The sequence below is a fragment of the Cynocephalus volans genome, chromosome 2 (assembly GCF_027409185.1).
Source record: "Cynocephalus volans isolate mCynVol1 chromosome 2, mCynVol1.pri, whole genome shotgun sequence".
NCBI lineage: Eukaryota > Metazoa > Chordata > Mammalia > Dermoptera > Cynocephalidae > Cynocephalus > Cynocephalus volans.
This window is the reverse complement of record NC_084461.1, coordinates 10,405,712-10,432,907: the sequence shown is the minus strand read 5'-3', so window position 1 is coordinate 10,432,907 and position 27,196 is coordinate 10,405,712. Positions and strand designations below refer to the sequence as shown.

Here is a 27,196-nt window from a genome sequence, read left to right as displayed (position 1 = left end):
CCCTGCATCCCCGCCTCTGGGAAGTGCTCTGTGCAGCCAGGTGCCCCTCTCCATGCTGCCTCCCTTTCCTCTGTAACCTTTCACTGCTGGTCCCTCTTCAGAGCCAGTCCCCATCCAGGTGGGCTGCAGGAATCGGGGGCTGTTGGCCAGAGAAGCTCTCTGTAAACATACCATTCCCTTAAATTCTGTGCTTTTTTCTTTAAAATTCCTATAATTTATATTCTACTCTAGAGTGTCAATCCAATTACTTAAAAAAAAAAAATGCCCTCTCCCCCCCACCAAACTTTGGGTAAATTTAAGGGCCAAGAAGATGTGCCCCTGTCTAACCTCAACCCTACCATCTGTGTACCCCACTTTAAAAGGTGTAGACCTGGGCCGGCCCCGTGGCGCACTTGGGAGAGTGCGGCGCTGGGAGCGCAGCGTCCTGCTGCGGGTTTGGATCCTATATAGGGCTGGCTGGTGCGCTCACTGGTTGAGCGCGGTGCGGGCGACACCAAGCCCAGGGTTACGTTCCCCTTACCGGTCGCAAAAAGGACAAAAAAAATAAAATAAAAAAGGTGTAGACCTACTGCACCCCATATATTTTAGAGTTTAATCATATACTACACTGTAGAGTTCACCAGTTTTCAAACTTCCAAGAAATCAGTTCAGCTATTATTTCTTCCTGAAATAATGACCCACCCCATTTCCTAAGGAGGCTGGTTTTGTGGCTTTCCTGTGGGCTTCATAGCATCTTATTTGTTCCTGTGTCTGTCTCTTTCACTAAGCCATGAGATCCTCAAGGAACTACAAACCAATGCCGAATAGATACCAGTTGAACTGAATAAAACTGGAATTCTTTTCTCAATCAGAGTTTAGTCCTGCATGTATTGGCTACTACAACAAAAGAGAACATGTAACCTAAAATAGAGAGAAAAAAAGACATACACATGACAAGAAAATGTTTATAGTCATGTAATTCAAATAATAAGGCAAATTTTATATTCTGTACAATATTTGTGGGTTTAATGGAAGTCATACTTAAGATAATTTAAATTTTTAAAAACTGAGATACTTTTAATTTAAAAATAAAATAAATGCACTGGAAATTTTCCCCACGTATCTATCATAACTCCTTTAGTGGAATGTAATATTTTTACTTTAATACCCATCACTTGCTATAATCATAGGCTATCTAAGACACAGAACAACTTCTCTATTATTTCCATGTCTATACTTAGCATAATTTCGTATTTTAGAAAGATGTTATTTTCCATTTTGCATGAACAAAAGAATAGCAATTTTTAAAATGTGTGCTTTGGTAATGCCAATAAAATAGAAATTTAAATGAGGGGCTGTGTCTTTCCTGAACACTTTGCCGTCTGTCTGTCACATGAAAACTACCGTTATGATGATTATCAACACACTTGTTTATTAAAAAAGAGAAAGGCCAAAAATTGTGGTCACGCATGAGTCCTTTCTTTCCAGCAGACTGATACTTACTGCCCGACCTGCAAAACAGATCTAGGACTTGACCATTTTTTAGTGCTTGTACTCCCCTCAGCTGGATCGAAAGCTGCTGTTTCTTTCACCCGGACATGGCAGTGATCCTACCTGGTGCCTGGTCTGCTCTCCACACAGCACATTCTGCAAGCTTTAAACAAGTGATTTGGGACAATTCTAATTCCCATCTTCCTCAGAATAAATCCAGTGCCCTCACCTCATCCCAGCCTCCTCCTCCTGCCACTACTTCCCTCAGCTCCAATGCACTGGCCTCCAGGCTCTTCCAGGTGACACTCTCTCTGGGGCCCTCTGTTATTCCCTCCTGTCACTGGGTCTCTGCTCAAATGTCCACCACCCAGCCCCCTGCAGCACCATCCTGCATTCTCCATCATCTCTTCTTCTTGCTCTATCTTCTTTATGGTTTTCACTGCCCCGAAGGATCCATGTGTTGAGGGTCTCAAGCTTGTACAATCTGGGGGATCTTCTTTAAGGAGAAGAATACAAAGTGATGATTAGAAAATTGCTAGGTCCTCTTGCAAGTAAAGCTGCTTCTGCTTTTCACTGTTGAATTGGTCCTATTTGCTTATTTGTTGGTTTCTTTACTTAATTTCTGACTCCTCCACAGGGATGTTGGCTCCTTCAGGGAGGTCCATCTCACCTGCTCAAAGCCCCAGCACCTTGAACAGACTAGGCACTGAGGAAACACTGGCCAAATGAGTGACTGTCCAGTCTTATAAAAATTAAAGCTTATGGGGGTAACATTTGTGGGCATCTCACGTTCACATTTTGAGATGTTTTAATAATTTTCAATGAATTAAGTTCTATATCTATCTTACAGGGTTTGTACTTCCAAAATTTACGTGAGTTCATCTAAACTTCTCTTTGAGATGTTGAACAGTATGTGAATTTAGCTTTGCCACACACAGATATGCTAGATTATATCTTTCCAAAATGAAGAGGTAAAATATGAGATTAATAATTGTTAATCTAAAAAGGGAATGTAAAAAGTAGATACTCAAGGAGATAACTGATTAATTATTTTTAAAAGTAAGACCAGACTTGAAGAGTATTTGTCAGTCAATCTTATATCTTTATTTAAATTCTCTATATGAAACTATTCAGTGTTGCATGCTAGCCTCATTGTGTGGAAGTGGAGAAGGAGATAAAAGAGAAATATAGAAAAGGAAGTGAATATCTGAATCATCTCTCAGGAGAAAATGTATATTAACTTCACTATGTCAATGTGATACCCTATGAGGATGTATTAAATTATATTTAAACTTTTAAAGTCAGTATAAGTAGGTGAACAAGCAATCTCACTGCTGGGTATATACCCAAAGTAATGGAAATCATGTCAAAGGGACACCGGCACTCTCATGTTTATTACAGCTTTATTCACAATAGCCAAAAGTTGGAACCAACCTAAATGTCCATCAACAAACAACTGGATAGGGAAAATGTGGTACATCTACACAATAGAATACTACTGTACCATAAAAAAGAATGGAATTCTGCCATTTGCAGTAACATGGATGAACTTAGAGAAAATCATGTTAAGTGAAATAAGCCAGGCACAGAAAGAGAAATTCTGCATGTCCTCACTCATAAGTGGGAGCTAAAATAAATAAATAAACAAATTTAAAAAGAAAGAAATATAAATAAAGTCAGTATAACAAGGGTACTAAAGCCAAAACAATGTCTCATATCTGTATACAATTATTGTTTTTCAAAATAAATTGGTTCCTTTCTTGTTTTTGTTCAGGACTCCATGTTCATCCTTGAGATTATATAGATATTCACTTAAATTATATTTGCCTTTATTTGACATATAATTAAATTCTTGGAATGTGCATGATGCATAGAGCTTTTCTTATAATTCAGTTCTTCTACATTGGCTTGCAGTTCTTATTTCTACCACACGGCAGATCCTAAATACACTAGGCTATATTTTTTGGTTATTCCCTTCTACTATACCATCTCGACTCTTATATCAGTACTACCATGTTTTAATAATTGAGGCTTTATGTAATATTTATACATAAGATAAAATAATCTCACCTTGTATTTCTCCTTATCAAAATATTCTTAGTTTTTATTGGCTGCTTAAGATTCCAGATGAAAGTTGGAGTCATTTTGTCATGTTCCCAAAAAATCTTTTAAATTTTGATTAAAATAGTGTTAAAACTGTAAATAAATTTTGGAGAATTTCTAGCCTTTTCAATATTCACTTTCCTCATTCATGAACAAGATATTTTATTATATTTATTAATGTTTTTGTTTCTATTAATTAGTAAAGTACTCTAATTTTATTCATGTAGATTCTGTACCTCTTTGGTAAAGAGTTTATTCAAAGACTCAGCCTCACCAGTAAGCAAGAAAATGCAAATTAAAACTAAAAAGAGACATAATTTTCCATCCAATAGATGGGTTAGATTAAAAGAATTCAACAATGTCAAGTATCTACAAGGAGACTCACTCCTGCTGGGGTGTAAATTAGTACAGCCTTTTTGACTATTATCATGTAGTTGAATATATACAAAATCTATAACTCACCTATTCTGAGTGTCTGTCCCAGAGAACGTTTGCACACACATGGACACAGAACGATTGCTGTTATAAGCAAAAGATTAGAAACAAGCAAATATCTGTCAACATGAGACTGAATGAAGAAATTGCAGTATAATCATACACAGGAGTACTTCCCAGTAGTAAACATAAGTGAGCAAGTTTACTTGGTTGTTGGATAAATATCATTTACGTATTGACTTGGATAGTTATCACAGATGATGTGTGGTAAAAGCAAGTGAAGAAAAATATGTGAAGCATGATATCACTTACATGGTTTTTAAAAATGTACAACTGTTCTATGGACTATTCGTAGACGGAGTCACACAGAGTAAGGCACTGTAGTGAGGGGGTTAAGAGTGCAGACTGGGTTTAAATCTTGGCTATGCTGCCTCCTGCTGTGTGACATTGGCAATTTTATCATCTCTCCGTGCCTCAGTTTCCTCATCTCAAAAAGTAAAGATATGAACTTTTTGTCTACCACGTTCACAGCCCAAAATTTTCCCAGTTCTTCCCTCACTACCCAAGTTTGTTTGTAATGTGTGTGGTATCAATCTTTTCCATGATGATTCTGGCTTTTGTGTCAAACGTAGACCCTCTTAGTAATACATAAATATCCATTTGTACATTCTCCTAGTGCTTTTTCATATTTACATTTCTAATCCATCTGGAACTTACTTTGTGTAACTGTGAAGAAGTCAAGTATCACCTTTCCCCTTACATGGTGAGCTTGTTTTCACTAATTCCAGGGATTGAATCCACATTGCTTTACAGTGATATTCCAAAGTCTTGTAAACAGATGGATCTTTTCTGGATTTTTTTCTTCTCTTTCATTGTCCATTGATTTTTGGGCCATAGTCATATTGTTCTATTTATTGGTGCTTTAGAATTTATTCATCCTTCCATAATTTTTATTTTTTCTGTAATTTTGTTCCCCTGTGTTCATTCTTCTAGATGAACTTTAGTATCATTATGTCAAAAAACAACTTATTGTTTTGGATTGAAATTACTTCAGTTTATATATTAATCTGGGAACCAGCGGAAGTCATTAAAATAGTGAAGGAATACAGGAATGTAGTATTTTATCCACACTTACTCACACCTATTTTTATGCACCTCAGCAAATTCATGCAACTTTCTTCATACAGAAACTCCACAATTCACATTATGTTTATTTCCTGAGCATTTTGTATAGACCATGTTGCTTTTTTGAATGGGATATTTTTCTATTAAATTTCTGACTATTTCTAGTATATAAGAAAACTGTGGATTTATATATATATATATTTATTTATAAGGAAGCTTTCCTTTTTAGATTTTCATCTTGTATTCTACTGAATTCTTTTAATTAATTCCAAAAGACTTTTCAGTTGTTTTTGATAATCATGAGTCTCCTTTCGGAGATTTACCTCCTTACTTCAGTTTTTCAGTCATACTCTATTGACCATCACATCCACAGCAAAGTTAATAATGGAGCCGCTAACTGATGTCTTCAGTGTATTGTGGATTTAAAATGGGGATCATTCTAGTGTTAAACTGCTTAAATACCATACTAGTCACAAGTTTTCTACAAGTCAAGTTCAAGTTCAAATAATTGATTCAGTCAGCTGTAAAGCAAGTACTTACAAAGGCTATTGCCAAAAACAAAGGCTATTGGTGGATTTGGAGTCCAGAAAGTGCATCCATCAGGTCCCCAAAGGAGACACCTCTGTTGAATAGGACGAGAGCTGTCCAGCAACACCCAAAAGAAGGCAGAAGGATCAGAGTTCAGAGAAGCGGGAGAGAAATGTCAGCCCTGACAATCCAGAGAGGTCTCTTTAAATATTTTAAATAGTGTCCACTTCTATAGACAATGAGTATTTGTTTTAAGCTATGGTACTAACTATATGTCATTGATGTAAGTAACTCAGATACCATGAGGCCTCTCAGATATTGTTATGAAATGTCCAATAGATTAAATTTCCTACTGTGAAATAGGGCATAGATCTGCTTGAACAGGATGTGCAGATCTGCAGAGATAGGATAGTAGCCAAAAAGAGAGAGAAATTAAGGGTACCTGTGAATCTAGGAGCATGGTCTTAGGAGGAGAAATCTACCCCCACTCACACACAAGACTTGCCTCTGAACGATGATGTCACAACATTATTCAAGGAAAGTAGTAATTCAAGTTATCCAAGGCCCTGCAATGACTTGGGTGCTTTCTCAGCTGATTTCACCAACATTTTGTAACTTAGAGGAAATTTAATGGGATTCTAATGTCATGCAGTATCTACGTGTGGAAACAGAGAGTAAACCTTTGAGTTTAGTTTGGAACACAGTAAGGGAGACCTTGGAGGCGTTCTTGTCCCTGTAACTGCTTTGTCATTTTGTACTCAGTATCTACAGGGACAGCTAAGAATTTAGGCCACGCAATAGAAACCATGAAACTTATCTGGATCACGTTTCCTGAGCAGGTCTTTAGAAAAGGATCTTGTGGAATCACTTGACATTCTTTCTTGTTAAAAAAAAAAAAAAAAAAAAAAGGAGGGGCCTCTCCTGGATGTGCTCAAAGTTGAGACTCACCTGGGTGTTCAGCAGTTCTGAGCACTGATGAGTGTGTTTATGGAGGTGTCAGCTCCCAGCCTCCAGAAAGACAGCTTTGAGTCGCGTTTGACCTTCACTGGCAGGGTTTTCAGTAGAGAACCTGGCTTCCAGCTGCCATCCTCTCACACCTGGCTGTACTTCGTTCTCAGACGGGGGAATGTCTAGAAGACTGCACTGCCTGTGGTCACGGTTAGCAGGAGAGGAGTGGTCTATGTAATTTGCTTGTGGTGTTCCTTTTAACGTGTCTTATAAAATGCATTATTGTGTGGAACAACGATTCACGTTCAGATCAAAATAAAGGGCTTTTGTCCCTGTATCCTTTATCTCCTTAAATGATGAGATCATGAGGGTGATGAAGACTTGAATACTGGAATTGCTGTGAAATAGATCATTTCAGACATTTTCATGAGAAATGGTTTTCTTTAAGCAGAGTTATGGATAGAACATTTTACTAATATTTATTACAGTATCAGCTGTTTCTCTTAAATTGAAGGTAGTCAAAAAGAACAAAACAGCCACAGTCTCCCTTCCTCGATGTTTATTTTGTTATACGCTTATACGTTCCTGTAGTTACCTCCATTATGGTCTCATCCAACTTCAGTGCCAGCCGAGGGTACATGTTTAATAGGGTGGGAGCTGGTTTTGAAATGTGTGCTGTTGACAAAGGTTCCAGGAATTCTGGGGGCTTTTAGGTTGGATACTTATGTGAAAAGAATAAGGGAATAAAATCACCACAATGATGTATTTGTAGATTTTTTATCCTCTCCCTACAAGTTCCAAGATGTTGTCTCACCCGCCCTTCGTAACTATTCTTTGAGTTGGACAGAACAGAAATGCAGACTTCAAGAACCAGATGACTTTCTACTAGACACCGGTGGGGACGAACCTAAACCTCTGCACATCCTGCACCACGGCACATGCATAGCATCTGGGAAAATCTGCCTAAGAGAAGAAACTGCTGAGTCAGTTATGCTGCTACTGGCTGCATTATTTGCTACCAGTTTCATTTTTTCATCTATTTATTACAAGCTACTTTGTTAATAAAATCAAAGAAATGGTTCTTCTCTTTTTCTATATACTTCAGAGTAGTATTTTCTCTTTTTCCAAGTATGAGTATTACCTCAAAATTATTGTTTTTAAAATGCCTTTTTTTGTCAATGAAGTTGCCATAACAAGAAAAAAATTGCACTCCTTTTTAGAATATAGATTGATTAATTCATTGTACCTGCCTTGGAAATTATTGATACAGAACACTTTGAAATTATTTTTTAAATGACTAATACAATTTATAAAGTTTATTCTAGAATAAATATATCCTCTATTTAATCTCGTTATTTATACGGCAGCTGGAATTCATGATCCATAAGATAATATACAGTTTACACATTAAGCCCAGTTTATGAAGTTATAACTCTGAATTGTATTCCTTTCACTGACTGTCATGTACCAGTATATTATTAAATTAACTCATATATTGACTGGGTAATGTCAATTAAGAATTATCTTTAACAAGGTGATACAGTGAGCAGTTTCTTGACAAATAATATTTGTTGAGCACTTTGTTAAACAATTCACATTTGAAATCTCATTTAATCCTGAAAACAACCCTTTGAGGTAATTCACATTTTGTTCATGTTTTACAGACATTAAAGGTCTTGTGTGAGGGGACACAGGCTTTATGAGCAGGAACTGCGATTTGAACCCAGGTGTTCTAGCTCCAAAGCCAGCACCTTCTATCACTGCAACATGCCCCCTCTCTAAAACACAACCTGGAAAGAAACACAATTCATCTTGGTTCACCTATTGAATGGAGGAAGCAGGTCATTTCACACACCTGTAGAGAGAAAGAGATATATTATCTCTCAAAAAGTTATGTTAGCCTTTATGAAGTGTATTTGTATATTACTCAAAGGCAACTACATGTACACATTTTATGGGAACATTGATTGTTTTACTGACTTCTCAGTAAAAGTAAAGAATGGAATTTAGTGAATTAAAATAGATGTTTTACAAACTGATAACTTTGCAATTTCTACATGAAAGTTAAAAAATTAGATTCAGTTGCCTCTGGTTAAGCCTCTGGTTTTGGATCCACAAAGTTTGTACCTTCCAGTTGCTTTTAAGCAGGGAAAATTACTTAGACTTGTAATATTAATAAGGAATATATGAAAACCATATCTACTTTTTTTTAATCCAACACCATTGAAAATTAACAGATAATTGGTAATTTAGTAAAATCACTGAGTCAAAGTACTTTTTAATCAGTTCTTTCTATAAACCAGTTCTCAGATGTTGTGACTTGAACTTTTACAAGTATCTGAAGCAAGAAGAACTAGAGGACCTAGTATCTATATATATAGTACATAGTATATAGTGTATAGCATATAGCAATAGCCTTACACACTAATATTTAAATTTACCTTGAGTCTCAGGCTTAGCCTAGTTTCTTTTAGCACTAACCCAGAAACCCAAAGACATTTCCATTTTTCTCAAAATGAAATAGATCCGTAAGGGGTACAGAAATGGATATTCCAGTCGTTATCTGTTTTGAGGTCCTTATCTCACCAACCAGTAGTACCAAAGGCTGCTCCAACACTTCTGTCTTCTTCCAGTTCCAAATTCTTCCCCCTTTCAAGTGCACAGCTGGGGAGGCATCTCTTTTGTTGCCTGAAAGCCAAATAGGCTGTGCCCTCAGGGTTTCACTATCCTTAATGCAACTCTTCCTAGTGTTTTTCTAAATGAAGGCAGGCACCTCCCAAGAGGAATTCTATTGCAAACTGCTAAAGTAGTTTTTTAGCCCACTGTACATCTTTATTGTTATAATTTTGTGAGAACTTTCATGAACATACCACCACTGCTGTAATTGGATATGCTATAAATTATTTATTGAGGTTGATATCAATTTAATAATTGCTAATTCATTGGTAAATATATTTTATTCTTAATAAATACAGATTATATTAAGAATAACAAACCCATCAAGTGGTTTTTTTGCAATGGTGATATTATGTCACTTGAATTTTTCCTGTTAATTTAATTACCCATCCATTTGTTTTCTGATTTAAAAGACTTAAATATATTCTGCCTTATAAGGTGTAAGGCAGGAGCCCCAAATCTGCGAGGGCACTTGGGTAGTGTTTGCCTATTCCAAAGAACTCACCTGGAGGCCCAATAGGTAGAGACATAGGCTTATTACACTCATAAGAGACACTGACAGTGGTGGATCAGTCAGATATCTGTGCCACCATGGAGTACATACAACAGTTATATAGTGAGCAGATCAGAGTATGGATGTGTATGAGTCCATTTTTGTGTTGCCATAACAGTGTACCTGAGACTGGGTAATTTATAAAGAACAGAGGTTTATTTGGCTCATGAATCTGGGACAGCTGCATCTGGCACGGGCCTCCGGCTGCCCCTACTCATGGCAGAAAGTGGCAGGCAGACAGTGGGTACAAGCAGATCACATGGCAAGAGGAAGCAAGAAAAAGAGACAGACTCTCCTCTTCTTTGAAAGCCCTCAGAACCACTTCCCTGACCTCCATTTTTAATCCATTCACTACTGCACAGTCCTACAATCCAATCACCTCTTCAAGGCTCCACCTTTCAATTACCATTATAGGATTTCCCACCTTTTTAACAGTCACAGTAGGGGCCAAATTTCTAACACATGAAACTTGGGATACCCAATTCAAGCTTCACTGAGTTTCAGAGAGACATAATTCAATCCACTACAGGGTGTAAACCATTTTCAGGCTTACGTGCAGACCCTCACCCAGCTCACATAACTCAGAGCAGGCTGGAGATCTGGCTGAGCAGATAAGTTAATCTACTCACTACTCTCCTGGTGCCAGAGTGCTAGTTCTTTTACTGAGGGTCCCTGCTCCCTCCAGCCTTCTGTTTGTTCTTAAAGGGGACATGCTTTTCCTTGGGTAACTACTTCAGCAAGGGGTAGTCTCCCAGGGAGGAGGGGAGACTCTGGTATGCACGGGGAGGGGGCGATAGGGCTATGTCCAGCACTTACCCTACATAAGGAAAGGGGTACACTTTCCACTACAGAAGAAGCCACTACATCCTACTCTTGAATGACTTTTAGATAGTCCCAGTTCTGGAGATTAAATTGTAAGAACACTGTAAAACAGCGGAATGGATGGCAAAGAGGTGGGAGCCATTTCATTTCCCCTGGTGCACATGTGGTGGGCTTCAATGATTTGATTCTGCACACACACATTCCAGCCTTCATTCCTAAGAGATTGTCTACATTGGGTTTAAGAGTGCCCTCTCTGTAAACAACCTAACAAGATGGGGAGTAAGGCATAATTTTGCTTTATTTGTTTGATTAATTCATTTTTCATTTCCCTCAGGGATGGGGTTTGTACGGGCCAAGGGAAAACTTCCTCTTCACTCCTGAATTCATTAATAAAAATCACTGACAAATTTAGATCAATATGAAGAAAAGGTGTAACAAATTTTATTATTCAATGTGCTGAGAAGGGACAAAGCATGGCAAAATCACCAGAGAGTAATGTCCCAATTTTCCATTGGCGTACAAGCTTATATACCCATCTTCATAGCGAAAGGAGAGATGGGGGTGTAGTAGCAAAAGGTACTTAGGGGGATGCAATGGGCCTGGAGAATGTACAGTGACCTGGGACAAAGTCTGCTTGGCCCACAGAGCAATGACTAGTAAATGATTTTCTTTGAAATACTGAGTAGAACCAAAATAGAAGACAATGGTCTGTGACAAAAGTTAGTCCAAGTGTGTTGACAGACTCCAGTCTTCCTTCCCGTGATATGAGTTAAATAAATGAAAACTCAGGGAAATGACCAGAGATAATTGTCTTCTTCTTTGGCGGGTCCAGACTTTAGGCAGATAAGGGAATAGCTTCATCGTGTGCTTTGGAGAGTGACAGAGGATTGAGAGACAAGATATGTGAGGTGGGGGAAAGTGAGAGAAACCTTGAGGCTGCTTTTTTATTCCAGCATGTCAAAGCACCACATTTGGGGGTACCACTTTTCTGCACCCCAACAGGTTCATTAGCTTCCATTTTCCTGACTCCTTATGGACTGACTTACTCTATCTAGATCCCTGAGGTTCACACCTAGGCAGAAAAATAAATGTGAGCTATTGACACAAGAACAATTGACTAAAGCCAGCCATCTATCAAAGAATCATTTAGTAGGTGAATTATAGATTGTCTTTTCAGGTACAGTGTTTCTAGTGTTTCCTGGATTCTATTATGTTTAGGAAAGTAACAGAGAGGAGATTTGTTCAGTCCAGATCTAATTTAAGCTATCATTTCCCCACATGTATTTCAGCGTTGGTGGTTTTTATTCAATAATCTGTATTAATGTAAATAAATCTGAATCATGAAGGCAGTCTTGAAAGAGAAGGGAAAAAAATGAGAAAGTGCTACACACCTATCAGAATGGCCAAAATCCAAACATTGACAACCCCAAATGCTGGTGAGGACGTGGAGCAACAGAAACTCTCAATCGCTGCCGGTGGGGATGCAAAATTGTCCAGCCACTTTGGAAGATAGTTTGGCAGTTTCTTGTGAAACTAAACATACTCTTATTATATGTTCTGGTCTGGCATTCACACTTCTTGGCATTTACCCAAAGCATTTGAAAACTTACCTCCTTACAAAAACCTGCACAGAGATATTTATAGCAGCTTTATGCATAATTGTCAAAACTTGGAAGCAACCAGGATGTCCTTCAGTAGGTAGAAAAATAAACTGTGATACATCCAGGAAATGGAGTATTATTCAGTGCTAAAAAGAGATAAGCTATTAAGCCATGAAAAGACATGGAACAATCTCAAATGCATATTACTAAGAGAAGGAAGCCAATCTGAAAAGGCTATGTACCATGTGATTCTAACTATTGGACATTCAAGACAAAGGCAAAACCATGAAGCCAGTGAAAAGATCGGTGGTTGTCAGGGATTGGGGGGAGGGAAGGAAGAACAAGGCAGAGCACAGAGGATTTCTAAGGCAGTGAAACTGCTCTGTATGGGACTGTAATGGTGGGTACACGTCATTACACATTTGTCAAGACCCATAGAATGTATAAAACCAAAAGTGAGCCCTATTATAACTTTGGACTGTTAAACCCTATGGACTTTGGGTGAAAACGATGTGTCAGTGTAGGTTCATCTGCTGTAACAAATGTACCACTGTTGTGCAGAATGTGGAGAGTAGGGGAGGCTGTGCCTGTGTGGGTGCAGGGAGCATGTTGGAATTCTGCTCTTTCTGCTCAATTTTGCTGTGAACCTAAAACTGCTCTAAAAATGAGGTGTATAGAAAAAGAGTAAAAAAAAAGCGGGGGGACTAACTTGTGACAGTAAAGTGCACCATTCCTGTATTCATCTGTTAAATATTTAGTCACTTATTACCCTGTGAGAGATGCTCTTCTAGTGCACTTTATTTTAATTGTTATATCATATATAAATATTAGATCTATATTAGCTAGCATTTTATTGACTTTTGAAAAATAACATTAGACCTAGAATTTTTCAAGATTTGGTTTTTAAGAATTCTGCATACTGATGATTTAAAAAGTAAGGTGAGAGGGTAAACTGACCTGTAGTGGATGAAAACCTGTGCTCAGCCTGCTAGAGGTGGAGGGATCGATGGGGGAGGAGGGGATAAATTGGACATAGATCACTCATCATTTAGTGGGAATAAAGGTGTCATTTCAAAGACAGTTTCCCTGATAGTTTTCCTATTAATGTTAAAAAATAGGAAATGTTTATTAATGTTTAAAATAGGTTTGTTTGGAGGCTCAAAAGGGTTTCAGGTTGGGTAGAAGGCAGACCAGAAGGGTTCAGTGCAAGAATTTGAGGGTGGGAGTATCCAGGAGAAAAGCAATACAGAGCGTAAGTGAGGGGCTCCATCCGCAGCCACCCGGCAGTCAGAGGATTGATGGACCCCTTCAGGGCTCACCTTCTGGTCCTGTTGGGAGAGGGCAGGTGGCAGGAGGAGGGGGAAGGACCGAGGACCTGGCCTTCTCTTTTCCATGTGTGAATATTTAAATTCTTACTCTGACTAATGTTTAGCTTCAGAAAACTGAAGTGGGATTTTCATGTTCTTAGATAAAATCTAACCCCAAGAAAACAAAAGTGTTTAATGTACATGATCTGGTGACCCCAAATAAAAGCAAAAGAAAAAGGTTATTGTCTTATTTGTGCTTCTCTAAAGAGATTGAAATAGCACTTAAGTTCTCATTATAAATTTGGTTATGTGGCATTAATTAAGATCATACTGAAAACATTGTGTTCTCATTATACCATTAAGAATTCATATTGCATTCATTGTGAATGCATTTTCCCTTTTGATGTATTTAGAATAATATTTTAATAGCTTAATTTCTTAAGTCGTATAAATGGAAATATTTTATTATAAATTAAGAATACTAATTATAATATCCAGTATAGCTAAATATATACAAACAAATTACATAGATAGATGACAGATAGATGAGAGGTGGATAGATAGACTGATTTACTATACCATCTGCTTTTGATATATAACCCATAGGCTCACCATAAGAATGAATGTATTACCTCTTTCTTAATGGCTTCATCATTATTCAAAAAATTAAACCCAGAGTATTTTGAAATAAAGCACACATGAACAAATACACACACATAGAGAAAATGACATTCATAGTTTAACCTTTTCGTACAGGTGGAATACCTCTCTGAAGTATTATAATAAGTGGATGTGGTTATAATCCAGGTGGATGTACAGGGCACACGTGTGTAGTGATACAAACTTCATCTCTCTTGGGTGGGTGCCAAGCAGCCTCTGGGTAAAACTGTAAGTTGGGCAAAGTTGTTTCCCACTCCTTTTTCTCATTTTAAAATTGTCCCAATAATCCTTACAGCACCCACAGGCTGTGTAGACATCCCAGAGAAGTTAATAGCCTGTTCAACAACACTGTCTCCTCTAAGTCCTTCCCTCTTCCTTCCCTGGTCCAGTTATCATGGCAGGTATGATACGTGAAGCCCTGTAGTCGTGTTCTGAATCATCGGTGACCCACCTGTGTGAATAAAGCCACAGCCTCATTTTGTTTAAAGCTGGTATAGGAAGATGCGCACTTATTTTGATCAAAGCTGCAATAGGAAGAGCCACCATAGCCACCTGGATTCAGTCTTGGTTGTTGACTAAAGGGATTTTTTTGGTTTTTTCCTTTAAAGAGGGATTCTACTCAATTTTGAAAAGTGCTGTTTTAGCAAATCTGAGCAACAAATATAGAGAGTAACATATTAATTAATCCTTCCCATTCATATTTACTGAACATCATGTTTCTAGCATTTCACATGCAATCTATCAGTGAACAAAACGAAGACACCTACTGTCCCGGAACATACATTCGAACAGAAGACTGACAGTAGCGATGAACATAATGAATAAGGTAGAACACAGCAAGTGCTAGGAAGAATTCTGTAACAGAGGAGGATGAACAAGCATGCTGGATTGGGGAAGGGTGCAGTTCCAACTGCAGTTTTGAACAATGTGGCTAGAGTCACCTCACAGAGAAGGTGGCACTTGAGAATCACTGAAAGAGTCGGACGCTCTAGCCATATGTCTCTGCACATCTGCGGGATGAATGAGTTTTAGGTAATAAGAAAACTAAGTAGAGAAGGTGCCAGTCCTCTGATCCCTGAGGTACGCTGAGGTTTTACAAAAGAAGAAAAGGATATTGCTGAGTGAATCATGTTATTTTTCCATATAAATGCAGAAGTAAGTCTTGCCAGTTAGCTCAGTTGGTTAGAGCACAGTGTCCTAACACCAAGGTCGAGGGTTAGGAGCCTTGTACTGGCCAGCCACTCCCCAACCCCAGAAAAAAAAAAAATTGCAGAACTATTCAGATGCAGCTTGTCTAATGGAAACTCCTCCGTGAAACGGTCTGTATGTTAACTATCACTTTATTCTGTCTCAAGTTTAAATTTTAAAATTGTTCCCCAAATCAAAGAGCAGCAGGAAGAACGTGCATCTGGAAACACATTGCAAGAATTTTTTGGCACTTACTAAAATTTTCTTTGTGTAAAAAGAACACACTAATTTAATGTGGTGTGCTGTTATTAATAAAATCCCTAAGTTAAGCATAACGTGTCTTGGCCTGACACGTTCTGTCTCCCACTGTGAGTGATGCTCTTGTTTTCTCAGGTCTTCGGAGATAAAATTCCTTGTGTCAGTCCCTCCAGTTCCTCATTTAGCTTCTGGTTCCTTTGAAATGTGGGGAGCGTTTTCCTATTAAGTGTAATTTTAACATTTTGTACATCAATTCTGCAGCCCTTCAAGACAGTAGTGAGATTTAATGTCTAAGGCATGAGGATCATTCCAGTGCCTTTTGTTACTCCATCTGCTTCATGCCGTGAGTATGTGGCATATTTTTATAGAGAGAAATGTCGAAGACGCCTATTATGAGGTTAAAACCACCTTTCCAAAATTCTATAACTTGGAAGGAAGACATTGAAATTTTTATTGGTAGCATATTAAAGCAAGTGCTGGCAGTAAATCTAAGGAGAATGCTAATCTGGTTTTTTTCTCCTTTGTCTGCCTTAATTCAGTTCAGTGCAATTAACTGCAGCAGATTCTTCATATGAGAAACGTTTTGGCTTAGATAGTGAAACTTGACATGCTGAGGCTAAAGCTGTGTCCTTTGCTCTTTCAGATAAGGAGACAAGGAGGCATCCAGCTCCTGGTGGACCTGTTGGATCATCGGATGACCGAAGTCCACCGTAGTGCCTGTGGAGCTTTGAGAAACTTGGTGTACGGGAAGGCCAACGACGATAACAAAATTGCCCTGAAAAACTGCGGGGGCATCCCAGCGCTGGTGAGGTTGCTCCGCAAGACCACTGACCTGGAGATCCGGGAGCTGGTCACAGGTTAGAATCATTATTACATTATTACATTTCATCCCAAGATAAATTTTCCATTATCCAGCATGGTAGCAAATGTGCTAAGCAAACTTGGTCTGGGACCTCTCACAGTGCTAATAACATAGGCAGTCTCGATACGTGTTTTCAAATGCGTAAGCAGGTAAGTAAAATGATATCAGATGTAAGACACATGGGTTGATTATATTAATCAGAATCCAATAAATGTAGCCCTCATTAAAATTCTATGATTATATTTCAGTCATTGTCAGTTGATTTAGAAGGAGTTGAGCATCTTACAATATCCACGGATCATCTTTAGAATGACATTAGTAATAATTGGTGAAAAGTCAGGGCACGTGCCTTATTGATAATAGGGTGTATATTCCAGAATATACTGTGGTTAACAACAGAGAGCTTATCGTACATACTTAGCAGTTAATTGCTTGAATAAAATATTCATACCTACTAAAAGCCCCAAGGTTATATTACCTATTAAGACGTTTTTCGAAAGTGAACATGAGAGAAAGCCTTTCCATGATCATAGAATTTTGGAGTTTTGTAAAATGGGGATAATTGTAGTACCCACCTCATAGAGTCATGCAGGTTTGGCAAATGAGAACATGTCAAGCATTTAGCACATACCATTCTTGGAATACGTGTGGACATAGCCAACATTAGCCATTAGCTATCATCCCATTCCTTTTACATGTGCAGTTTTACTTGCTGGAGAGCTAACGGCACAGGTGGCCTCAATATGGGATTTCAAATTGCTGTACTGCTCACTGTCTTGATTACGCTCACTGCTATTCTAGGTGATATTTGGCTTTTGGTTCATCAAAGCACCCCTATAAAGACGTATTTGGCAAATGGATTGTAAAGTTGACTCTCCAAAAAGATATTTTAATTATCCATAATTCTATTGACATTCTTGTCTAAAATTTCTCTGTAGCAGTGAAGAAGTATATGTGAATTTGTTTATTTAAAAAAATACATTACTCAGTCTAAAGAGACATAAATCCTTCTTCAGTTCTGTGTTGAGACTCCCAACTTCAGTATATTTTCTTAAATTTATACCCTTCAGGATTATTGTCAAATCTTTTTCTCACTCCTAGCTAAATTAGAAATAGGACCCAAATTATTGTTTTCCTTTTGCTTTTTCTTTCTGTAAGTGGATGAATGTCTAAGCAGAAAAAAATATTGTTAAAGGTTATAGTGTTATTTTACACTGAACTAATGTGGAGTGACATGGTCAGGTAAGGTAAAATTATTATCATCTACATATTATGATGTCTAGGATAGTTTTGGGGCGAGTTGTGTAGCTGAAAATATTCCCTACCATTGTGATTATGAACACCTGTCCTTACTTGTGTGGGTCGTGTTTAAGTTGGAAATGCCTGCAAGAGAAAAGGACTCAATGAGTGTGACGGAATCATGATGCTTCTGTACATTAAGAACATGCCATTGGATGAAGCCAACAGAACTGAAGACCAACAGGACACCTTCTGAGTGTACCTATGCCTCCATTTCATGATTTGAAAAAAATTGGACTTCACTAAATTTGGATTTGCTCCAACCCAGATCCCTTGTCCAGAAGCACCCTCTGTGATGGTTTATCTCATTGCTAATGAAACTCAGCTACCTGCCAAAGGTTGACATGATTGATGGCTTAAAATAGAAAGGAAATGCAATGTCCTGTCACATGGCATTGTCCATGGCAGATAGCCCTCTGCTGCTGCTGCTATTCGAGGTGGCTGTAAGGGAACTGATCACCCACTATGCCATTGCCTTCAGTGCTGCTTCTGACCGATCCTGGGTGTCACTCTTTAGATGCACCTTGGGCAACATCAAGAATTTCTACATGAGTCCCATTTGTAAACATCAAAGGCAATTAGCCTCTTCAAAATGTCAAGAAGTTTACTTTCCTGGTGAAATTCAGTCTGGAAGAAGGATGCTGGCACTTGTACAAGAGCACACACCTCTTACTCTGCTTCTTTTGAGAAGGAGTGTCTGCACCCACGGTGAGCCACAGTTTTTTCATCAGCATGTGCTGGAGGTTGAGACTCTCTCCACCTCTGCTCCTAGGGAATGTGCTGTCCTGCAGTGATAGCCAAATCGGTTCAGAGTGGCAGTGGTGGCTACTTCAATAGATGTTTTCTGCCTTCCCAGAGGCAGGGTCTTATTGTGCTTGCCTGAACTCAGGCGTGAGTTTCACCGTGTTCAAGAAAAACAAATCAGACATCATGACAAGCTCAAGTTCATAGTCTCTGGAGTTGCCATTATGGATACTGTTGAAAAGAATGGCAAGCACCTTAGCGAGGCTACAGCTCTGGAAAAGGAAATGGGAAGAGAGCATCTACGAGAACATTCCAGTGTGGAAGAAACGGCTGCTGTGAGCCCATCTGTAGAAACAAAACCCTCTCAGTCTTTATACCGGCAGAAATCTGAGGGTGCCTGGAAACTCGCCAGACTCAGCTGAGCTGACTTCTGTTTAGACATGGCGTCAATGATGCAAGTCTAGCCAGAGCTGACACCACTGCCTGAAGCAGAAGTAAAACGAGGCCAGACGAATTCAGCTCAGAGAGCAGTGCAGAGTCATTTTCGTGTTCAGCACCAGTCCGTCATCACCTGCCAGAGTGGGCTATGAAAGCACAGATTCTGTTGGCTCCTGCAGAGCTTCAGGAATCCAGGATCTTGATAGAGCTAACATGGTTAAACCTCAAGGTCATCAAATTCTCCATTCTCTTATCTTTTTTTTTTTTTTTTTTTTTTTTCTTTTTGTGACCGGTAAGGGGATCAACCCTTGGCTTGGTGTGGCCCGCACCACGCTCCACCAGTGAGCACACCGGCCATTCCTACATAGGATCCAAACCCGCGGCGGTAGCACCGCTGCGCTCCCGAGCACCGCACTCTCCTGAGTGCGCCACGGGGCCGGCCCCATTCTCTTATCTTTTACTCTCTTTCTGCTCCTCTTTCTAGGATACTCTTGTCTCTCAACAAGTGTGATGAGCTCTTTAGTGTCTTCCTGTGTGAGCCCAGGCATTTCATTCTTCCTTAGTAGTTTGTTTCTCAGATACTTTGTTGCTGTTGTTGTTTATTTTTATGTATTTATTTTTACTTTTTTTATTCTAACATTTACTTGTACATATTTGTGAGGTACTGTGTGTTGCTTCAATACATGCATATACTGCACAATGACTCACTTAGGGTAGAAAGCATGGTTTTGTACCTGTTAGCCCATCCCTTCTCCTTTCCCCACCTCTTGTAACCATTATTTTACTCTCTACTTCTATGAGAACCACTTTTTTTTTTCTTTTTTTAGATTTCACATATGAGTGAGATCATGCGATATTTTTCTGCACCTGACTTCCTTAACTTGACATAATGGTTTCCAGTTCCATCCATGTTGCTGCAAATAATAGAACAGCTTTTTTTTTAATAGCTGAATAATATTCCATTGTGTATATGTACCACAGTTTTTTATCCATTCATCTGTTTATGGGCATTTAGGTTGATTCCATCTCTTGGTTATTGTGAATAGTGCTGCAATGAACATGGGAGTGCAGGTGTCTCTTCAATAGACTGATTTCATTTCCTTTGGGTATATACTCAGCAGTGGGATAGCTGGGTCAAAAGGTAAGTCTATTTTTGTTTCTCTAAGGAGTTTCTGTCGGTGTCAGCTGCTGTGGTAACCCCTGGATACCAGCACCCATTGCCGTGGTTGGGCCCTGCTCTGAATATTCAGCAACCACACAATAGTGGTATAAATATTTAAGAAGACATCCCTGACAAACATGTCCACATTTAGAAACTTACTAGATGAGGAGTAGAGTATGAGAGAAGAAAGGCTCACTTCGTTTCTGTTGTCACAATGACCTGCCACAAATCCTTTTTAGAATTAGGTTAGATATCCACACATGAATTAAATAAAACGGCTATTAACGTGTAACAACTGTGCGTTTACTTCCTTTGCAGTTCTCCAGTGGACCTAATACAGGGTTCAATGAGGAATGACGACTCAGTACCTTACAGGAACCCCACCACTAGTACAGGGGAGTTTATCATTGCAGTCTCTTTCCTGCCTTCAGCTCATGCATGAGGATAAATGTCTATTGGAAAAAAAAATTACAGGGGGAAGGAGGGGGATATGCCCGTTTGAATTCTTCCCTAGATATTTATAAACTAGGATGTGTTGTAAACAAATATTCAAAGGAACAATTTGAGAGATTTCTTAAACTATGAAACAGTTTATAAACCGGATTTTAGAATAGGCCTAGCTATATATCCAGAAAAAAAACTATGGTGTTGAGACTTCTATAAATAATAGAATACCAGAAGAAAGAAATAATCTTGCAGAGCTTTAAATTATTTATTGAATATTGCTCGGCAAACTTTTTAAACAATAATAAAATGTTAAAATTGAAGTATGTGCATGCATTTGCATTCAACACATAAACACGCATGCTGAAAAAAACCGCTGCCTGTTTACACTGCATTATCTATGTACAGGAGAGTATGTTTTGTCACTGCTTGTTAAGCCTTGCACTAAATAATTTTCTTCCTATGCAATAATTACTAAGAAATGATGATCACAATTTTATTTAAATCCAGTTGATGCTGTTCTGTGCTAGCCATTACTTGAAATGCTCCTAAGCAAATAAACTTCAATTAGAAATGCTGTATGTCCTTTGGGCTTGACTAATATAATTTTTCTCTCTCTAAATATGGAAATAATCAACCTAAATTTTGAAATGCCCAACTAAAGATTTCAGATTGCTTTACAAATCATAATAAAACAGTTTTTATTAAATCATAAAACTTAGTAAGTTTTATTGCGGTTGAAAGCAAGTGTTCTTGAGAATTGGGCTTCTCCCAGAGCAGAGTGTTCTTTCATCTTATGCATCACAGACCCAAAAGTTCTTTCCTTCTAACTAAGGAGACAGGCCACTGACTCAACCTTGTCTGTGACTTCAGTCATCATTTACTCCTCTTTTCTGCACAGATCTCCCTCCCGGCATCTTGTGTTTTGGGGGCAGAGCTGCATATTTCTCTCTAGGCCAGATGCTCATGATCCTGGATTAAGAACTTCTGTCTCCTAGATTCTCTGTTTCCTCGCTTATAAATTCCTCAAGAGGGGTGCGTAGGAGATGAAATTCTGAAAAAGTCTATTTTAAACCCTTGCACATAATTGATGTTATTAGGTATAGAATTACGGATAGAAAATTATCTTTCTCGTGAATATTTTCTATAAACTTAATTTTATCCTTGATACTGCAAAATTCTCTGATGGTATATCTAGGTGTGTGCCTTTTTTAAAAAATCGTTGATATTGAACACTTTCAATTTAAATAGTCATATCCTTCCTTCAGTGCCAGAAAATTATCTTTTTTTTTTTTTTTAATAATTCCCATGCCTCCATTTTCTCTGTCCTGTTTTTGAGCTGCTTGGATTATTTTGAACTTCTTGAGTTATTTCTCTCTCATTGTTTCATATTTAATTTGGAGCCCCTTGCCTTTCAATCATTCATTCTGAAGTATTTCTTCAATATTCAACATTTACTTCCCCCAACCTATCTGTGAGCCTTTTTTATTATTATTATTATTTCCTGAAGAGTCTCAGGTTGAGATAATTTTTTTTCTTTTAATTCTAAGAACTTTCATGTGTGTGTATGTGTTTATAGCCTCTATTATTGTCTTATGAATATAAAATATTCTTGAATTTCTCTAAGGATATCATTTAGAACCAAGATTTTTTTCTTTTTTCTCTTTACGTGAATTATCTCACTTTTCTCTGATGTCAGTTTTTCTATATATACTTTTTAAATGTAGGCCTTTCTTATTGATTTTGTAAGCTTACTTTAAATATGTGGTCATCTTCAGTTTTCTGCTTATGTTTAAGGAAGGAATGTAGAGTCGAGCTCTGTTACCTGTGACGCTTTACTCCACAGTCAGCAGGTGAGCAGGGAGGCATGAACTGTTGTGGTCCTAAGTCCTTTGAGTATCTTAATGAGGGTTTTTCTCTAAGTCTCACTTATCCATGGTAGCCTTTTTGTCTTCCCCAATGTAATGGATCTCTTTGGAGAGTCTTGTAAGTTGTTATGTTCATTTGTCTGCCCTGGAGGGAGGCATCAGTACTCTCCTGGCTGCTAGGTGTTCTGTCCACCCAGGTGGGAGTGGAAATGAGGCTGGGTGACTGATTTCTTTCAGTCAGTCACCCCTGTGTAGCCTCCCTTCTATTTCTGCACCCCATATGCCTGCCTTCTTGGAGTATGAATCTTTCCTAGGGTTCCACCAGGACAATCAGCACCTCGAGGGGATGGAGACCCCTCTGTGCATGTCCTGGTCTGAGCTGGCCTCACCTTCAGCTACACCTGCCAACTCATCTCTATCTGCTTTGCATCTTGCAGAAATATGATGAAATTTCACTGAACGCTGAATATCTCTGTCCATTCTCTCCTTTGTTCCATTACACCCCTAATAATCTTCTACCCTGCATGAGTTCTGAACAGTTTGGTAGATAAAACAAAGTGTGAATATTGCTAAACATTATCTCTGTTGCTGATAGAAGCCGTTTTGGAGGCTTTACTTTTTGTCTGTCAGCCAAATGAGCTTGCTAATTCAAGAGAAGTCAGGGTGTGATATCAATTAAACACCCTGCATGGAAGGAGACATAGAACTAGAGGAGGAGTGTTTCCCCCACCAACATCCCCCAGCCCGTTTTTCTCTTACCCTGTTTGCCATGATCACCCAGAGCCATGGCTCCTCTCCCAAAGCAGTCTTTGGGAGAGCAATTTGTCAAAACTTTCTTCTATCTTAATGTCACTTTGGGGGGATCACCTGGGACTCCTGGTGGGCAGTTTATATGTTACACCAAGAATCACTGAAATGTAAAAAAACAAATTATTTAAATCAAATTCAGCATTACTATGTTCCCAACATTTCCAATTAAATCCCGATTTTATTTCTTATCCCACATAATAGCTAAGTTGTCCAGCATAGCAAACCAGAGGTTCTGTGCTAGGATTAAAGATAAAAATGAATAGAGACATTCCAATAATGAAAAGCCAGCAATGTAGAGATGCTTTGAATTTTAATATAAACCCCACCAAATATTAAATTCCCAAGGAGAAATTAAAACTCAAAGTTTAAATCCACTTTCATGTTGAAGTCCAAAGACATTAAAGTTCAAAGGAATTAAAGGTAAAAAATCAATATTTCTTGCCACTGTGTATTAAAGTTCAAAGACCACAATTCTTTAGATAGCTAAAGTGTAAAAACCATCCTCCCCAACTTTTTTATTCTGCACAGTCTCAGCCAGTGGGTACTCATGCCTCTATGTGGCCTGGGTCCTTTAGCAGCTAAGGCCTGGGCCGTCTCACACTAGAATTGGCAGCATACATTTAGGGCCTCAGAAGATATATTATTTCATTGTCGGCTAGCACTATGTCACTGTTCACACATGTGAACACTGGCCTCCTGCCCATCAGATTTAGAAAGCACATCATCACAGCCCTAAGAGAAGTTATCCCAGGCACAGGTACGTATCCAGAAGCAAGTCCTTGCCAAGGCCATGGTTGTGATTCAGTGAAGTCTAGATTGGTTACCTATTGCTGCCGTAACAAATTGCCACAAATTTAGCATCTTAAAACCATGCCAATTTATTATTTTACCATTCTGCAAGTTAGAAGTCTGACACAGACCTCATCTGGCTAAGATCAGAGTGTCAGCAGGGCTGTGTTCCTTTCTGGAAGCTCTAGAGGACAGTCCATTTCCTTGCTTTGTCAAGCCTCTAGAAGCTGCCCACATGTCTTGGCTGTGGCCCCTTTCCACAAGCTTCAAAGCCAGCACCACTGCATCCCTGATGCTTCCAAAGTCGCGTTTGCCTCTGACCCCCACCGGGAGTGATTTTCTGCTTTTAAGAACTCATGTGATTAGATTGGGCCCACCTGGTTAATCCAGCATAACTGCCATGATAATCTCCCCACTACAATCCCATTTGCAAGGTCCCTTTTGCTGTGTAAAGGAACATGGTGACAGGTTCTAGAAATTAGGATGTGGACATATTTGGGGAACTATGGTTTCGCTAACCATGGTATCCGAGGTAAGAAGAGTAAATGGAGACTCCTTGGATTGAGTCAGTGAGATGGTGATGGCAATCTGGTGTCTGGCTCTGGGATTCCATAATTTGTGAACTTAAACTGAGTCAGGAGAAAATAGACCAGGCAAAGGTTAACTCTGGTATTATCCATTTACCATGTAAAGGGAGATCCATCCATGTCTGTTATCTCTTTTTTGGAATATGGAATTGTACATGGTGCTGCCATTTTGTGACATTTAGAGTCTGGCAGTGGAGGCAACCCTGTCACCCGGGATATCAGCCATGATTGGACCAGGGAGGTTGGATCACTACCGGTAGTATGGAAAAGGGGATTCATTATCAGGATTAGACCAGATACCACAGTGGGAGCTGGTGAAGACAGGTGTGGAAGGCTTCACCTCTGGGTCTGGTGATGGGCCCGAAGTTGATGTAAGCCAGCTGGCAGCAATCAGGAAGAAAGGCTGGACTTGACACAGGGAAGCAGGGACCAACCAGCATGCATGGCACAGGGGTAAGCTGCAGCCCTTATCCACAGGAGCATGAGCTGCAGCAGCGGCCAGCAGCCCACCTTTGTGACCTCCAGTGCTCCTGCTGCTACTTTGCCTGCACCTGCTGAACTCCCTGCATATTTCCCTGTGGACAGCCCTAGCACGGAATTGAGCAGGGAAGGAAGTTCTGGGAAGCATAGTTCCAGCTCAGCTAGGGTGACTGTGTTCTAACCCACCACACCAGGTCTCATGTGAGGCAACTTCTTTCCCTTCCTGGCAGTGAAAGCGAACTTTATTATTATTATTATTTTTACATTCAAAGATGTTGTTGCAGAGCAGTTGTTGGGGAGGGAGAGAAGGGAAGGCAGATAGGATGGGGGGCCATGGTCAAGGCCTGTGCCACCCCCCTCATTCCAGCAGGGGAGCCCAGGGAGCTTCCAGCAGTGGCTCGGTCATCACTGGCCTGGATGCAAACATCTAGGGGGAATGGTTGAGGCCCTCGGCCCCCCACCACCCTAACTTGGGAGCCCGAGTGACTTCAGGTCCTCCTAGACCTTTACTGGTTAATATCAGAACTTTTGTCTCTGATCTGTGGGGTTTTTGTTTTTTCTTTGAGTTCTATGATGGATTATTCACTGTTCCCACCACTTAAACTCTGCACTGGAACCAATTTGTTATCCTTTGCTTACTTCTAAAATGGGGAAAACTCCGTGGAGACCAGCACTTGAGCCCTGTGGTTGAGCTAAATTGCTGCTTTACTGCTGATTCCTTTTGGAAGGCTTTTCGTGCAGTGCAGGTTTCAATTGTCGACTTTGCAAGCACTTCCAGGTCTTGTGAGGTCTGGTACACCTGGGTTGTGTGGAAACTCAGATCTGGACCTGAGTCTTCTCAGCAAACTACACACCCTGCTGTTCTATATTCCTGATCAGCCTACACTGAGTGGGCCTGTGCTGATTAGCTGTCCATGCTGTGCGATGATGTTCCCCTGGTGAGCCCGTCTCCCACACCACCTGTACTCCCAACACTTCCCATAGGACAGGCCATGCACTGCTTCCTTGCAATGACTCACTGGCCTCTGAGTGGCTCCTTTTTCAGTTGTCTGTGACCCCTCTCTCTTATGTGGGTCCATGGGAACCCTATTAGTGGTCTTGCTGGCCTGGGGTCCACCAAGGCCCTCTTCTCCCCTGCTGCCTCCGAGCAACTTCACATGAATGATACAATTGCAGCTTTTGCCAGCTCTTGTTCCGTGTGCTCACCAGGGCCAGGCTTGAGGCATCCGGGGCTTGAAATGGTTGCAGTCCTTTCTTTCCCTCATCACATCTTCTCCCACCTTCATGAACTCTGTAGTTCATGCTCTTCCTCTTAGCTCTAGTGGCCCCAGCTTGGCAGTCATTGCTTTTTAATAGCGGTAAATTGGCCAATTGTGGGAGAGGGAGATGCTGGGGACTATCTATTCTGCCATCTCACCAGAAGTCATACTGGAGGCAACCTTTGATTTTGAATTTCCTTTTTGTTAGTTGGGCTTCTTGGCTTTCCAGTGCCACATGGAGGAGGTTGTATGTGTGACCAGATGACACACATCCACTGTCCCATCGCCTGTTAACAGAGATTCCTCAGACCTGTACCACAGCAGCTATTTCTCTGCTTTCTGCTGTGGAATCAATTGTATCTTCTATCCCTACAAGGATGGCAGAGTCACCCTCAACAGACTCTGGAACCCAAGCTGCTCCTGATGTTGCGGAAGCGTGTGTGCCTGCAAGCACAGACCTCTGCTCTCTGCCCTCAGCTCCCTCTCTGCTTGTTTCCATTCTACATCTTCCTAGAACCTCTTTTTACTGCTGGGATGGGATGCCCATCTGTGATCCATTTTCTTCTGTTGGTCCCTACAACTCTCAGGATGGCTCAACTGATGCACAGTTGAAAGAAATCTTGGTATTTCAGTTGATTTGTATGTAAGGGAGGTAATTAGATCAAGACTATAGGTGGAGTTTCCTAATCCATTAAGAGAACTGTTGTGGAATGTTTCAAGTTTAAAACTCAGAGGCCTGCTGTCATGGAACTTGCATTGTGGTGGACAACACGGATAATA

The 27,196-nt window shown here is 39.7% G+C and overlaps 1 protein-coding gene across 1 annotated transcript in view; it reads left to right on the top strand.

The window, feature by feature from the left end:
* The window catches only part of CTNND2 (catenin delta 2), a 934,064-nt gene that overhangs the window by 691,735 nt on the left and 215,133 nt on the right, over positions 1 to 27,196 (top strand). Inside the window, exon 11 of the mRNA XM_063085434.1 lies at positions 16,318 to 16,531. Coding sequence (XP_062941504.1) covers positions 16,318 to 16,531 — 214 coding nt within the window. The remainder of the gene's footprint in view (positions 1 to 16,317; positions 16,532 to 27,196) is intronic.